We start from the raw sequence: 16,224 nt of genomic DNA, 5'->3' as shown, positions 1-16,224 counted from the left end.
GTTACCAAAGCCCCTTATACCATCCACCACTGCGAACTGTATGCTCTAGTCGGCAGCCTTCGCTACATATTCGTTGCCAGAACCACTGGCTCCAGGTCATCTATAAGTCTATGCTAGGTAAAGCTCCATCTTATCTCAGCTCACTGGTCACGATAACAACACCAACCCGTAGCACGCACTCCAGCAGGTGTATCTCACTGGCCATCCCCACAGCCAACACCTCCTTTGGCCGCCTTTCCTTCCAGTTCTCTGCTGCCAGTGACTGGAACGTATTGCAAAAATTGCTGAAGCTGGAGTCTTATATGTCCCTCACAAACTTTAAACATCACATATCTGAGCAGCTAACCGATCGCTGCAGCTGTACATAGCCCATCTAAATAGCCCACCCAATCGACCTATCTCATCCCCATATTGTTTTTATTTACTTTTCTGCTCTTTTGCACACCAGTATCTCTACTTGCACATCATAATCTGCTAATTTATCACTCCAGTGTTAATCTGCTAAATTGTAATTACTTCGCTACTATGGCCTATTTATGGCCTACCTCCTCACGCCATTTGCACACACTGTATATAGACTTTCTTTTTTTCGATTGTGTTATTGACTGTACGGTTGTTTATTCCATGTGTAATTCTGTGTTGTTGTTTGTGTCGCACTGCTATGCTTTATCTTGGCCAGGTCACAGCTGTAAATGAGAACATGTTCTCAACTAGCTTACCTGGTTAAATAAAGGTGAAATATATATATATATATATTTTAATTGACTGGTAATTGACTGGTAGCCTATTGACTGGTAGCCTATTGACTGGTAGCCTATTGACTGGTAGCCTACTGACTGGTAGCCTATTGACTGATAGCCTATTGACTGATAGCCTATTGACTGGTATCTTATTGACTGGTAGCCTATTGACTGGTATCTTATTGACTTGTTGCTTATTGATTAGCCATTGACTTGTAGCTTATTGACTGGAAGCCTATTGACTGGTAGCTTATTGACTGGTAGCTTATTGACTGGTAGTCTATTGACTGATAGCCTATTGACTGGTAGCCTATTGACTGGTAGCTTATTGACTGGTAGCCTACTGACTGGTAGTCTATTGAATGGTAGCTTATTGACTGGTAGCTTATCGACTGGTAGCTTATCGACTGGTAGCTTATTTGACTGGTAGCTTATTGACTGGTAGCTTATTGACTGGTAGCTATTGACTGGTAGCCTACTGACTGGTAGCCTATTGACTGGTAGCCTATTGACTGGTAGCCTATTGACTGGTAGCCTATTGACTGGTAGCTTATTGACTGGTAGCCTACTGACTGGTAGCCTACTGACTGGTAGCCTATTGACTGGTAGTCTATTGACTGGTAGTCTATTGACTGGTAGGCTATTGACTGGTAGGCTATTGACTGGTAGCCTATTGACTGGTAGCCTATTGACTGGTAGGCTATTGACTGGTAGCTTATTGACTGGTAGTCTATTGACTGGTAGCCTATTGACTGGTAGCTTATTGACTGGTAGGCTATTGACTGGTAGCTTATTGACTGGTAGCTTATTGACTGGTAGTCTATTGACTGGTAGCCTATTGAATGGTAGCTTATTGACTGGTAGCCTATTGACTGGTAATCTATTGACTGGTAGCTTATTGACTGGTAGCCTATTGACTTGTAGCTTATTGATTGGCTATTGACTGGTAGCCTATTGACTGGTAGCTTATTGACTGGTAGCCTACTGACTGGTAGTCTATTGAATGGTAGCTTATTGACTGGTAGCTTATGACTGGTAGCTTATTGACTGGTAGCTTATGGACTGACTGGTAGCCTATTGACTGGTAGCTTATTGACTGGTAGCTTATTGACTGGTAGCCTATTGACTGGTAGTTATTGACTGGTAGCCTATTGACTGGTAGCCTATTGACTGGTAGCTTATTGACTGGTAGCCTATTGACTGGTAGCTTATTGACTGGTAGCCTATTGACTGGTAGCTTATTGACTGGTAGCCTATTGACTGGTAGCCTATTGACTGGTAGCTTATTGACTGGTAGCCTATTGACTAATAGCTATTGACTGGTAGCTTATTGACTGGTAGTCTATTGACTGGTAGCTTATTGACTGGTAGCTTATTGACTGGTAGCTTATTGACTGGTAGCCTATTGACTGGTAGCTTATTGACTGGTAGCTTATTGACTGGTAGTCTATTGACTGGTAGCCTATTGACTGGTAACTTATTGACTGGTAGCGTATTGACTGGTAGCTTATTGACTGGTAGCTTATTGACTGGTAGCTTATTGACTGATAGCTTATTGACTGGTAGACTGGTAGCCTATTGACTGGTAGCCTATTGACTGGTAGCTTATTGACTGGTAGCCTATTGACTAATAGCTTATTGACTAATAGCTTATTGACTAATAGCTTATTGACTGGTAGCTTATTGACTGGTAGCCTATTGACTAATAGCTTATTGACTGGTAGCTTATTGACTGGTAGCCTATTGACTAATAGCTATTGACTAATAGCTTATTGACTGGTAACTTATTGACTGGTAACTTATTGACTAATAGCTTATTGACTGGTAGCCTATTGACTAATAGCTTATTGACTGGTAACTTATTGACTGGTAGCTTATTGACTGGTAGCCTATTGACTGGTAGCCTATTGACTAATAGCTTATTGACTGGTAGCTTATTGACTGGTAGCCTATTGACTAATAGCTTATTGACTGGTAACTTATTGACTGGTAGCCTATTGACTAATAGCTTATTGACTGGTAACCTATTGACTGGTAGCTTATTGACTGGTAGCTTATTGACTGGTAGCCTATTGACTGGTAGCCTATTGACTTATATTGACTGGTAGCCTATTGACTAATAGCTTATTGACTGGTAACTTATTGACTGGTAGCCTATTGACTAATAGCTTATTGACTGGTAACTTATTGACTGGTAGCTTATTGACTGGTAGCTTATTGACTGGTAACTTATTGACTGGTAGCTTATTGACTGGTAGCTTATTGACTAATAGCTTATTGACTGGTAACTTATTGACTGGTAGCCTATTGACTGGTAGCCTATTGACTGGTAGCCTATTGACTGGTAACTTATTGACTGGTAACTTATTGACTGGTAGCCTATTGACTGGTAGCCTATTGACTAATAGTATTGACTGGTAACTTATTGACTAATAGCTTATTGACTGGCAACTTATTGACTGGTAGCCTATTGACTGGTAGCCTATTGACTGGTAGCCTATTGACTAATAGCTTATTGACTGGTAACTTATTGACTGGTAACTTATTGACTGGTAGCCTATTGACTGGTAGCCTATTGACTGGTAGCCTATTGACTAATATTGCCTATTGACTGGTAACTTATTGACTGGTAGCTTATTGACTGGTAGCTTATTGACTGGTAACTTATTGACTGGTAGCCTATTGACTGGTAGCCTCTTGACTGGTAGCCTATTGACTGGTAACTTAATGACTGGTAGCTTATTGACTGGTAACTTATTGACTAATAGCCTATTGACTAATAGCTTATTGACTGGTAGCTTATTGACTGGTAGCCTATTGACTAATAGCTTATTGACTGGTAACTTATTGACTGGTAGCCTATTGACTAATAGCTTATTGACTGGTAACCTATTGACTGGTAGCCTATTGACTGGTAGCTTATTGACTGGTAGCCTATTGACTGGTAGCCTATTGACTGGTAGCCTATTGACTAATAGCTTATTGACTGGTAGCCTATTGACTGGTAACTTATTGACTGGTAGCCTATTGACTTGGTAACTTATTGACTGGTAGCTTATTGACTGGTAGCTTATTGACTGGTAACTTATTGACTGGTAGCTTATTGACTGGTAGCCTATTGACTAATAGCTTATTGACTGGTAACTTATTGACTGGTAGCCTATTGACTGGTAGCCTATTGACTGGTAGCCTATTGACTGGTAACTTATTGACTGGTAGCTTATTGACTGGTAGCCTATTGACTAATAGCTTATTGACTAATAGCTTATTGACTGGTAACTATTGACTTATTGACTGGTAGCCTATTGACTGGTAGCCTATTGACTGGTAGCCTATTGACTGGTAGGACTAACTTATTGACTGGTAACTTATTGACTGGTAGCTTATTGACTGGTAGCCTATTGACTGGTAGCCTATTGACTGGTAACTTATTGACTGGTAGCCTATTGACTGGTAACTTATTGACTGGTAACTTATTGACTGGTAGCCTATTGACTGGTAGCCTATTGACTGGTAGCCTATTGACTGGTAACTTATTGACTGGTAGCTTATTGACTAATAGCCTATTGACTAATAGCTTATTGACTGGTAGCCTATTGACTGGTAGCTTATTGACTGGTAGCCTATTGACTAATAGCTTATTGACTGGTAACTTATTGACTAATAGCTTATTGACTGGTAACCTATTGACTGGTAGCCTATTGACTGATAGCTTATTGACTGGAAAAAGCCTATTGACTGAGTAGCCTATTGACTGGTAACTTATTGACTGGTAGCCTATTGACTGGTAGCTTATTGACTGGTAGCTTATTGACTGGTAACTTATTGACTGGTAGCCTATTGACTGGTAACTTATTGACTGGTAGCCTATTGACTGGTAGCCTATTGACTGTAGCCTATTGACTGGTAACTTATTGACTGGTAGCTTATTGACTGGTATATTGACTGGTAAATTATTGACTGGTAGCCTATTGACTGGTAATTTATTGACTGGTAGCTTATTGACTGGTAGCTTATTGACTGGTAGCCTATTGACTGGTAAATTATTGACTGGTAGCCTATTGACTGGTAACTTATTGACTGGTAGCTTATTGACTGGTAACTTATTGACTGGTAGCCTATTGACTGGTAGCCTATTGACTGGTAGCCTATTGACTGGTAACTTATTGACTGGTAGCTTATTGACTGGTAGCTTATTGACTGGCAGCTTATTGACTGGTAGCCTATTGACTGGTAGCCTATTGACTAAGCCTATTGACTGGTAGCTATTGACTGGTAGCCTATTGACTGGTAGCCTATTGACTAATAGCTTATTGACTGGTAACTTATTGACTAATAGCTTATTGACTGGTAACTTATTGACTGGTAGCTTATTGACTGGTAACTTATTGACTGGTAGCCTATTGACTAATAGCTTATTGACTGGTAACTTATTGACTGGTAGCCTATTGACTAATAGCTTATTGACTGGTAACCTATTGACTAATAGCCTATTGACTGGTAGCCTATTGACTGGTAGCCTATTGACTAATAGCTTATTGACTGGTAACTTATTGACTAATAGCTTATTGACTGGTAACTTATTGACTGGTAGCCTATTGACTTGTAGCCTATTGACTAATAGCTTATTGACTGGTAACTTATTGACTGGAAACTTATTGACTGGTAGCCTATTGACTGGTAACTTATTGACTGGTAGCCTATTGACTAATAGCCTATTGACTGGTAACTTATTGACTGGTAGCTTATTGACTGGTAGCTTATTGACTGGTAGCTTATTGACTAATAGCTTATTGACTGGTAACTTATTGACTGGTAGCCTATTGACTAGTAGCCTATTGACTGGTAACTTATTGACTGGTAGCTTATTGACTGGTAGCCTATTGACTAATAGCTTATTGACTAATAGCTTATTGACTGGTAGCTTATTGACTAATAGCTTATTCACTAATAGCTTATTGACTGGTAACCTATTGACTAATAGCTTATTGACTGGTAACTTGACTGGCTTTGAAAAAGCACGTCAGTTACTCCAGTGAGTGTAATTGACTCCAGTGAGTGTAATTGACTCCAGTGAGTGTAACTGACTCCAGTGAGTGTAATTGACTCCAGTGAGTGTAATTGACTCCAGTGAGTGTAATTGACTCCAGTGAGTGTAATTGACTCCAGTGAGTGTAACTGACTCCAGTGAGTGTAATTGACTCCAGTGAGAGTAATTGACTCCAGTGAGTGTAATTGACTCCAGTGAGTGTAATTGACTCCAGTGAGTGTAACTGACTCCAGTGAGTGTAACTGACTCCAGTGAGTGTAATTGACTCCAGTGAGTGTAACTGACTCCAGTGAGTGTAATTGACTCCAGTGAGTGTAACTGACTCCAGTGAGTGTAATTGACTCCAGTGAGTGTAACTGACTCCAGTGAGTGTAATTGACTCCAGGGCGTGTAATTGACTCCAGTGAGTGTAATTGACTCCAGTGAGTGTAACTGACTCCAGTGAGTGTAATTGACTCCAGTGAGTGTAATTGACTCCAGTGAGTGTAACTGACTCCAGTGAGTAACTGACTCCAGTGAGTAACTGACTCCAGTGAGTAACTGACTCCAGTGAGTGTAACTGACTCCAGTGAGTGTAATTGACTCCAGTGAGTGTAATTGACTCCAGTGAGTGTAACTGACTCCAGTGAGTGTAATTGACTCCAGTGAGTGTAATTGACTCCAGTGAGTGTAACTGACTCCAGTGAGTGTAACTGACTCCAGTGAGTGTAACTGAGTCCAGTGAGTGTAACTGACTCCAGTGAGTGTAATTGACTCCAGGGCGTGTAACTGACTCCAGTGAGTGTAATTGACTCCAGTGAGTGTAACTGACTCCAGTGAGTGTAATTGACTCCAGTGAGTGTAACTGACTCCAGTGAGTGTAATTGACTCCAGTGAGTGTAACTGACTCCAGTGAGTGTAATTGACTCCAGTGAGTGTAATTGACTCCACTGAGTGTAATTGACTCCAGTGAGTGTAATTGACTCCAGTGAGTGTAATTGACTCCAGTGAGTGTAATTGACTCCAGTGAGTGTAATTTGCATGTAAAGTTGGCATTAACAGGAATAAGATATTCTCCTCTTTTCCTAATGTAGGTATGTCATTCTGTTGTTGCTAGAGATATTCATAAAAGCATTTTTTAAATTACCTCCGCTGACCCCTGGTTGAATACCGCTGGTGTAGACTCAGTACAACCATATTAAATTGCACTTCACTGTGTTGTTAGGTGTTTCTTTACTAACTCTATTGGATGATGGTCACTCTCACAGCTCCAGTCTCCAGAGTCCTTTGCAAAGAGTGTCCAGGAGCTGACGATAGTTCTACAGAGAACAGGAGACCCAGCCAATCTGAACAGCCTCAGACCACACCTGGAACTACTGGCCAACATCGACCACAACCCAGGTAGACACAGTACAGATCAACCTACCCCTTTTAGCTCAGGGCCTGGCGAACCCAGCAGCTTCCCCATGACACTCCCATGAGGTTCAGACCAGGGTTTCCCAACCTCTGGCTGCACGTTCCGATTTTTTGCCCAAGCACTACACAGCTGATTCAAATAACCAAAGCTTGTTGGTTATTTGTTGGTTATTTGAATCAGCTGTGTAGTTTTAGGGCAAAAACCAAAAGGTGTACCTGGGGGGGACCGAGTTTGGGAAGCCCTAGTTTAGATCATCACCAAATATAGTACTGAACAGAAGAGGTAACATGATAATGCACCATTGTTTCATGTTAGTGGGTGAAAACTGGCTGCAGTGAATACACTGACTCACTAGACTTGTAAAGAAATGGACAGACCCGGCCTGTGAGACAGGTGGACAGACCGGGCCTGTGAGACAGGTGGACAGACCGGGCCTGTGAGACAGGTGGACAGACCGGGCCTGTGAGACAGGTGGACAGACCGGGCCTGTGAGACAGGTGGACAGACCGGGCCCGTGAGTAAGAGCGTCTGCCAAATGACTTAAATGTAAATGTAAATGTGAGACAGGTGGACAGACCGGGCCAGTGAGACAGGTGGACAGACCGGGCCTGTGAGACAGGTGGACAGCCCGGGCCCGTGAGACAGGTGGACAGACCGGGCCCGTGAGACAGGTGGACAGACCGGACCCGCGAGACAGGTGGACAGACCGGGCCCGCGAGACAGGTGGACAGACCGGGCCCGTGAGACAGGTGGACAGACCGGGCCCGTGAGACAGGTGGACAGACCAGGCCCGTGAGACAGGTGGACAGACCAGGCCCGTGAGACAGGTGGACAGACCGGGCCCGTGAGACAGGTGGACAGACCGGGCCCGTGAGACAGGTGGACAGACCGGGCCCGTGAGACAGGTGGACAGACCGGGCCTGTGAGACAGGTGGACAGACCGGGCCTGTGAGACAGGTGGACAGACCGGGCCTGTGAGACAGGTGTAGGTATCTGTGGTATATCTTTCTGAGTTTTGCTGGATTGTTTAGAAGCTGCAGACACTATGATATTGTTTAGAAACAAGGAGACAGGGATGTTGATATGGGATGTGTTTTGGTGTAGATGCAGCGGCGGCTCCGTGGTGGGAGGAGCTGGAGAGTGTGATGCTGGCGGTGAAGGTGGTCGTTCATGGTCTGGTTGAGTTTATACACAACTTCAGTAGGAAGAGCCATGAGACAGCACAGGTACAGAACCGGACATCACACGTTCCCACACACACACACACACACACACACACACACACACACACACACACACACACACACGTACACACACGTACACACACACGTACACACACACGTACCCACACACACACACACACGTACACACACGTACACACACGTACACACACACGTACCCACACACACACACACACACGTACCCACACACACACACACACACACACACACACACACGTATACACACACACACACACGCACACACACACCACACACACACACACACACACACACACACACACACACACACACACACACGTACCCACACACACACACACACAAGCACGTACGTACCCAAACACACACATGCACGTACGTACGTACCCACACACACACATACGCACGTACGTACCCACACAGACACACGCATGTACGTACCCACACACGCACACACACACACGTACCCACACACACACACACAAGCACGTACGTACACACACACACACACACACACACGTACCCACACACACGTACACACACACACACGTACCCACACACACGTACACACACACACACACACACAAGCACGTACGTACACACACACACACACACACACGTACCCACACACACACGTACACACACACACACACTTACCCACACACACACACACGTACGCACACACACACACGTACTCACACACACACACGTACTCACACACACACACACACACACAAGCACGTACGTACCCACACACACACATGTACACACACATGTACACACACATGTACACACACACACACACACGTACCCACACACACACGTACTCACACACACGCACAAGAACACACACACACACACAAGAACACACGCACGTACGCACACACACACATGAACACGCACATTTACGCACACACACATGTACCCACACACGCACGTACGCACACGCACACACACACAAAAACACACGCACGTATGCACACACACACACACACGAACACACGCACGTACGCACACATACGTACCCACACACACACACACGTACGCAACACACACACAAGTACACACACATGTACACACACACACACACAAGACAACACGCACGTATGCACACACACACACACACACAAGAACACACACGTACGCACGCACGCACACAAACACACGCAAATGTACACACATACACACACACACACACACACAGAAGCACTTGCACGCACACACACATGCACGCAAAATCACACACGCTCATACACACATGCAAATGTAATACAGCTGTTAAATGTACAACAGAGGCAATGTGAGAGACATTGATATGTGAGAGATATGTCCTTCATCAAGCACAGTGGTTTTCTATTGTCAGTAACATTGTTCTGTCTGTCTCCTTCCCATGCAGCCGCAGCCCAACAGCAAATATAAGACCAGTATCTGTCGAGACCTCCGGCAGCAGGGTGGCTGTCCCCGAGGATCCAACTGCACCTTCGCACACACACAGGACGAGCTAGAGAAGTGAGGGAGAACACCACCACACTCATTTGCATGCAATGCACAGACCAGTTTTTAACAAAGCTTTTATGTGAACAAAACCTTAAACGGACCTACCCTTCTAATTATCTCTGTCTCTCTCTCTGTCCCCCCCTCTCTCCACCCTCTCCATCTCTCCACCCTCTCCCTCCCCCTTTCAAGGAACAGAATGAGAAACAAGAAGATCAGTGGCGTGGGCCGGCCCTTCCTCCTGGCCCAGGGGAGTATGGGTAGTGGTCTGAGTATGGAGGGGGGCGACTCAGGAGAAGAGGCCTGCACTGGGGACCTGAAGAGCTCAGACAATGAGGGGTCAGGGTCCCTAAAGGAGGGGGCCACACCCTCCCAGCTCATGCCCAGGGGAGAGGATATGATGGAGGAGATGAAGAGGGAGAGGTCTGTACTTAACGGATCCACAGGCTCCAGCCGATCCTCATCTGGCTCTATGGAACAGTAAGGAATTCTCTTGTCACATTATGATCCTTCTACTGTAATGCTTTATGCTAGCAGTACAGCATTACTTTCACATTCAGTCGGTTACTGTATATTCTTATTATTCATGATGATGACTCATCACCGATGAGTATTAAACGTTCAGGCTGAAAGTGGGACGTTTCAGCTGTCTTTAATGTGTCATCATGTACAATGAGTCATGTTGTTGTCTCTGTAGCTCCCTCCAGTACCGCGAGCACAACCGTTCCTGGATTTTAACTGGCAGCTTTATTCTGTAGTTTTAGTCACAATTATCACCTTCCGTGAGAACTATAAAGTAAATGAAAAGACAGTTAAACACACTCTTACAACCTCCTTACCTTATGGGTGACTTATTAGCTTGGTATAACTCTGAAGTGCTTACATTCATAAACAGTTTAGCCGGAGCTATAACAGTATCAGATTAAACACATGAAACATACCTCATTGGCTGCTTATTACAGAAGGGAGGAAATCAAAAACTTCACACTTATTATTCCTGGCATGAATTCACGCTTCAACCTTAATTATAACGTTACCATGCTAACATACACAATTCAACCTTTACGAACTACATCCGAAGACATGAAAATTTAGCCAACACAGCGCGGGATTGCCTTCCCTTCAAAGGTGTGTTGCTACAATAATGATCCCCGGTACAACAGTTATTAGCCACGTAGTTCCACTGGTCTTATCATTTCCCCCGCATAGCGAACACGTAAACAATTAAGCCAAAAAACAACGACATAGACTTACAGGTTAATTGTCAGTTACAGTTTCTCTCTCTCTGTGTGTCTCTCTGTGTCTCTCTCTGTGTCTCTCTCTCTGAGTCTCTCACTGTGTCTCTCTCTGTGTCTCTCTCTGTGTGTCTCTCACTGTGTGTCTCTCTCTGTGTCTCTCTCTGTGTGTCTCTCACTGTGTCTCTCTCTGTGTGTCTCTCTCTGTGTGTCTCTCGCTGTGTCTCTCACTGTGTCTCTCTCTGTGTGTCTCTCTCTGTGTCTCTCTCTGTGTGTCTCTCACTGTCTCTCTCTGTGTGTCTCTCACTGTGTCTCTCGCTGTGTCTCTCACTGTGTCTCTCTCGCTGTGTCTCTCACTGTGTCTCTCTCGCTGTGTCTCTCACTGTGTCTCTCACTGTGTCTCTCACTGTGTCTCTCTCTGTGTGTCTCTCTCTCTCTCTCTGTCTCTCACTGTGTGTCTCTCACTGTGTCACTCTCTGTTTTTCTGTCTCTCTCTCCCTCAATTTTCAATTTAAGGGCATTGTTGGCATGGGAAACATATGTTTACATTGCCAAAGAAAATGAAATAGATAAAACAAAACAAAATAAACAATAAAAAATAAACGGTAAACTTACAAAAGTTCCAAAAGAATAAAGACATTGCAAATGTCATATTATGTATATATACAGTGTTTTCTCTGTCTCTCCCTCTTTCTGTGTCTCTCTCTTTCAGGAAGTCTATTTCTCCTCCAAAGACACCAGTCAATTCCTCCTCAGCTCCTTCTCCCTATGGCCCCGGGTCTAGACTAGAGTGTGACTCTGCACACCCCAAACAGCACCTAATGATAAGACCCCTTCCTCAGCCCCCTCCCCACCAACCTCAGTCCTCTGAACTGTGTTACCAGGACCCCCAACCTCCCTACGACGTGCAGCCCTACCAGCCAGCCAGTGAGTACAGCCATCTAAGAGTCATGTAACCGGTGTCTGTCAGACCTGGGTTGAATAGCATTTGTTTTCTTTCAATTACGTTAGCGTTTGATTGAGCCTCCCTGAGTGCCAGAGGGGCGGGGTTTGCACAGACTATTCCATTGGTTCCATTGCTCCAGACAACCATAGTCAATTGCAGCTAAAGTATTTGAAAACAAATGCCTTTGAATCCAGGTGTGTCCGTTTCACTCTATTCAATCTTTCATCATCTAAGGTATTATGTAGACTCACTGATGATATCGTCTGTCCCTCTTTAGGTAACTACTACCCCTCTGCGATACACCACCACAAACCCTGCGTGGCTCGCTTCCTCCGTTCCAGCCACGTCCCAGAGTCCTCTCTGCCTCCCTCCATGGCCCCTCTGTACTCAGAGCAGTATCCCTCCTTGCCCCCACCACGGGAGCACGCTGGTCCCTCTCCCTACGGTCCCCCATCGGTCTCCCAGTACGGGCCCCTGGCCCCAGCCCACCGTGGCTACGCTCCCCTGTATGACAGCCGGCATATGTGGAGGCCCCAGCTGTACCACCGAGAGGACGCCAGGAGTAACTCGCTGCCTCCCGAGGTGCTGCACTCCTCTGTGTACCAGCCCCCCCTTCGAGAGAGATACGCCTCCCTGGACAGCCCCTACTGCTCAGCGGGGGAGCACAGAGCAGCACTGCACAGGGTACGGTTACTGTATAGCCTCCTCTGCAAGCACGCAGCACAGTCTTGAACACAACTGGCTTTATCATGCCTTTCTATTCCTCCTGCCTCTCCTCTCCTCCCAATCAGCATAGCAAACTCATTGTCACCCACATATTCTCTTCCTCCTCCTCCGCTTCCCCTTCACGTTGCCCTCCTCCTCCACTTCCCCTTCACGTTGCCCTCCTCCTCCGTTTCCTCTCATCGTTGCCCTCCTCCTCCGCTTCCCCTCATTGTTGCCCTCCTCCTCCGTTTCCCCTCATCGTTGCCCTCCTCCTCCGTTTCCCCTAATCGTTGCCCTCCTCCTCCGTTTCCCCTCATCGTTGCCCTCCTCCTCCGTTTCCCCTCATCGTTGCCCTCCTCCTCCGTTTCCCCTCATCGTTGCCCTCCTCCTCCGTTTCCCCTAATCGTTGCCCTCCTCCTCCGTTTCCCCTCATCGTTGCCCTCCTCCTCCGTTTCCCCTCATCGTTGCCCTCCTCCTCCGTTTCCCCTCATCGTTGCCCTCCTCCTCCGTTTCCCCTCATCGTTGCCCTCCTCCGTTTCCCCTCATCGTTGCCCTCCTCCTCCGTTTCCCCACCTTGTTGCCCTCCTCTTCCTCCGTTTCCCCTCCTCCTCTGTTTCCCCTCGTTGCCCTCCTCCTCCTCCGTTTCCCCTCATCGTTGCCCTCCTCCTCCTCTTCACGTTGCCCTCCTTCTCCGTTTCCTCTCATCGTTGCCCTCCTCCTCCGTTTCCTCTCATCGTTGCCCGCCTCCTCCGTTCCTCTCATCGTTGCCCTCCTCCTCCGCTTCCCCTTATCGATGCCATCCTCCTCCGCTTCCCCTTCACGTTGCCCTCCTCCTCCGTTTCCCCTTCACGTTGCCCTCCTCCTCCGTTTCCCCTCATCGTTGCCCTCCTCCTCCGCTTCCCCTCATCTTTGCCCTCCTCCTCCGTTTCCCCTCCTCTGTTTCCCCTCATCGATGCCCTCCTCCGTTTCCCCTCATCGTTGCCCTCCTCCTCTTCCCCTTCACGTTGCCCCCTCCTCCGTTTCCCCTCATCGTTGCCCTCTTCCTCCGCTTCCCCTCATCGTTGCCCTCTTCCTCCGTTTCCCTTCATCGTTGCCCTCCTCCTCCGTTTCACCTTCACGTTGCCCTCCTCCTCCGTTTCCCCTCATCATTGCCCTCCTCCTCCGCTTCCCCTCATCGTTGCCATCCTCCTCCGCTTCCCCTTCACGTTGCCCTCCTCCTCCGCTTCCTCTCATCATTGCCCTCCTCCTCCGTTTCCTCTCATCGTTGCCCTCCTCCTCCGTTCCTCTCATCGTTGCCCTCCTCCTCCGCTTCCCCTTATCGATGCCATCCTCCTCCGCTTCCCCTTCACGTTGCCCTCCTCCTCCGTTTCCCCTTCACGTTGCCCTCCTCCTCCGTTTCCCCTCATCGTTTCCCTCCTCCTCCGCTTCCCTTCATCTTTGCCCTCCTCCTCCGTTTCCCCTCATCGATGCCCTCCTCCGTTTCCCCTCATCGTTGCCCTCCTCCTCCTCTTCCCCTTCACGTTGCCCCCTCCTCCGTTTCCCCTCATCATTGCCCTCTTCCTCCGCTTCCCCTCATCGTTGCCCTCTTCCTCCGTTTCCCTTCATCATTGCCCTCCTCCTCCGTTTCACCTTCACGTTGCCCTCCTCCTCCGTTTCCCCTCATCGTTGCCCTCCTCCTCCGCTTCCCCTCATCGTTGCCATCCTCCTCCGCTTCCCCTTCACGTTGCCCTCCTCCTCCGCTTCCCCTCATCGTTGCCGTCCTCCTCCGCTTCACCTTATCGTTGCCCTCCTCCTCCTCTTCCCCTCATCGTTGCCCTCCTCTTCCTCGTTTCCCCTCCTCCTCTGTTTCCACTCGTTGCCCTCCTCCTCTGTTTCCCCTCGTTGCCCTCCTCCTCCGTTTCCCCTCCTCCTCCGTTTCCCCTCATCGTTGCCCTCCTCCTCCGCTTCCCCTCATCGTTGCCCTCCTCCTCCGCTTCCACTTCACGTTGCCCTCCTCCTCCTCTTCCCCTTCACCGTTGCCCTCCTCTTCCCCTTCACCGTTGCCCTCCTCCTCCTCTTCCCCTTCACCGTTGCCCTCCTCCTCCGTTTCCCCTCATCGTTGCCCTCCTCCTCCGTTTCCCCTCATCGTTGCCCTCCTCCTCCGCTTCCACTTCACGTTGCCCTCTTCCTCCGTTTCCCCTTCACGTTGCCCTCCTCCTCCTCTTCCCTTTCTTGTTGCCCTCCTCCTCCTCTTCCCCTTCACGTTGCCCTCCTCCCCTGTTTCCCCTCATCGTTGCCCTCCTCCTCCGTTTCCCCTTCACGTTACCCTCCTCCTATTGAAGACTATGATTAATGTTGTTGTAGATGGTTAGTGTACATGGGGGAGATCTCAGCCAACTCTAACCCCTGCTCTCTCTCCATCTCTCTCTCTCAAATTCAATTTCAATTTAAGGGCTTTATTGGCATGGGAAAAATATGTTAACATTGCCAAAGCAAGTGAAGTAGATAATAAACAAAAATATAATAAAAATGAACAGTAAACATTACACTCACAGAAGTTCCAAAAGAATAAAGACATTTCAAATGTCATATTACGTCTATATACAGTGTTTCTCTCTCTCTCTCTCTCTCTCTCTCTCTCTCTCTCTCCAGAACTCTTATGGGCGTTTTCCTCTTGGATGCGAGGATCTGTTCAGGCGGAAACAGGAGCAGTGGGCACACCATCACCACGGCAACGTGAACAGGCTCTCCCAGTCCTCCCCTGTCTTCACCGTAGACTTTGGTGCAGAGGTACGTAGGCCTGCATGTACACAGAGTGTGTTTGTACATCCGTTGTGAGTCACGACCATAGAACGAGAGAGAGAGGGAGAGAGAGGGACAGGGAGAGAGAGGGACAGGGAGAGAGAGGGACAGGGAGAGAGACGGACAGGGAGAGAGGCAGAGGGGGAGAGGTTAGAGAGGGAGAGAGACGGACAGAGAAAGACAGACAGGGAGAGAAGGAGAGGGGGAGAGGTTAGAGAAAGAGAGAAGGGGGGGAGACGGAGAGGGAGAGAGACGGACAGGAAGCGAGAGGAAGAGACGGACAGGAAGCGAGAGGAAGAGACGGACAGGGAGAGAGAGGACCCTGAGAAACCTGTCCAACCAAAAACATAGAGAACCCGGAAAACCTGAGTCTCTGCCTTCACTATGGTGAATCACTAAAATAATCTAGAAATACACTACGGAAAAAGAAGGAACAGCACGTCAGAAATCAGCTCAATGTAATTGAAGAATCCATAGAATCTAACCACTTCTGGGAAAATTGGAAAACACTAAACAAACAACAACACGAATAATTATCTATACAAAATGGAGATGGGTAAACCACTTCTCCAATCTTTTGGCTCTATAACAAAGAATAAAGAGCAAAAACATATACAGGATCAAATACAAATCTTAGAATCAACTATTAAAGACTACCAG

General features: G+C 47.1%; 1 protein-coding gene across 1 annotated transcript in view; it reads left to right on the top strand.

Moving 5' to 3' along the window:
• Positions 1 to 16,224, top strand: part of LOC135548146 (roquin-2-like) — a 44,806-nt gene that overhangs the window by 15,923 nt on the left and 12,659 nt on the right. The window contains exons 7-13 of the mRNA XM_064977452.1: positions 7,038 to 7,170; positions 8,291 to 8,412; positions 9,800 to 9,912; positions 10,090 to 10,377; positions 11,845 to 12,059; positions 12,356 to 12,762; positions 15,415 to 15,552. Coding sequence (XP_064833524.1) covers positions 7,038 to 7,170; positions 8,291 to 8,412; positions 9,800 to 9,912; positions 10,090 to 10,377; positions 11,845 to 12,059; positions 12,356 to 12,762; positions 15,415 to 15,552 — 1,416 coding nt within the window. The remainder of the gene's footprint in view (positions 1 to 7,037; positions 7,171 to 8,290; positions 8,413 to 9,799; positions 9,913 to 10,089; positions 10,378 to 11,844; positions 12,060 to 12,355; positions 12,763 to 15,414; positions 15,553 to 16,224) is intronic.

This window comes from Oncorhynchus masou, chromosome 11, assembly GCF_036934945.1.
Source record: "Oncorhynchus masou masou isolate Uvic2021 chromosome 11, UVic_Omas_1.1, whole genome shotgun sequence".
Taxonomy (NCBI): domain Eukaryota; kingdom Metazoa; phylum Chordata; class Actinopteri; order Salmoniformes; family Salmonidae; genus Oncorhynchus; species Oncorhynchus masou.
The sequence above is the reverse complement of the archived record's forward strand: the minus strand, read 5'-3'. Positions and strand labels throughout refer to the sequence as shown.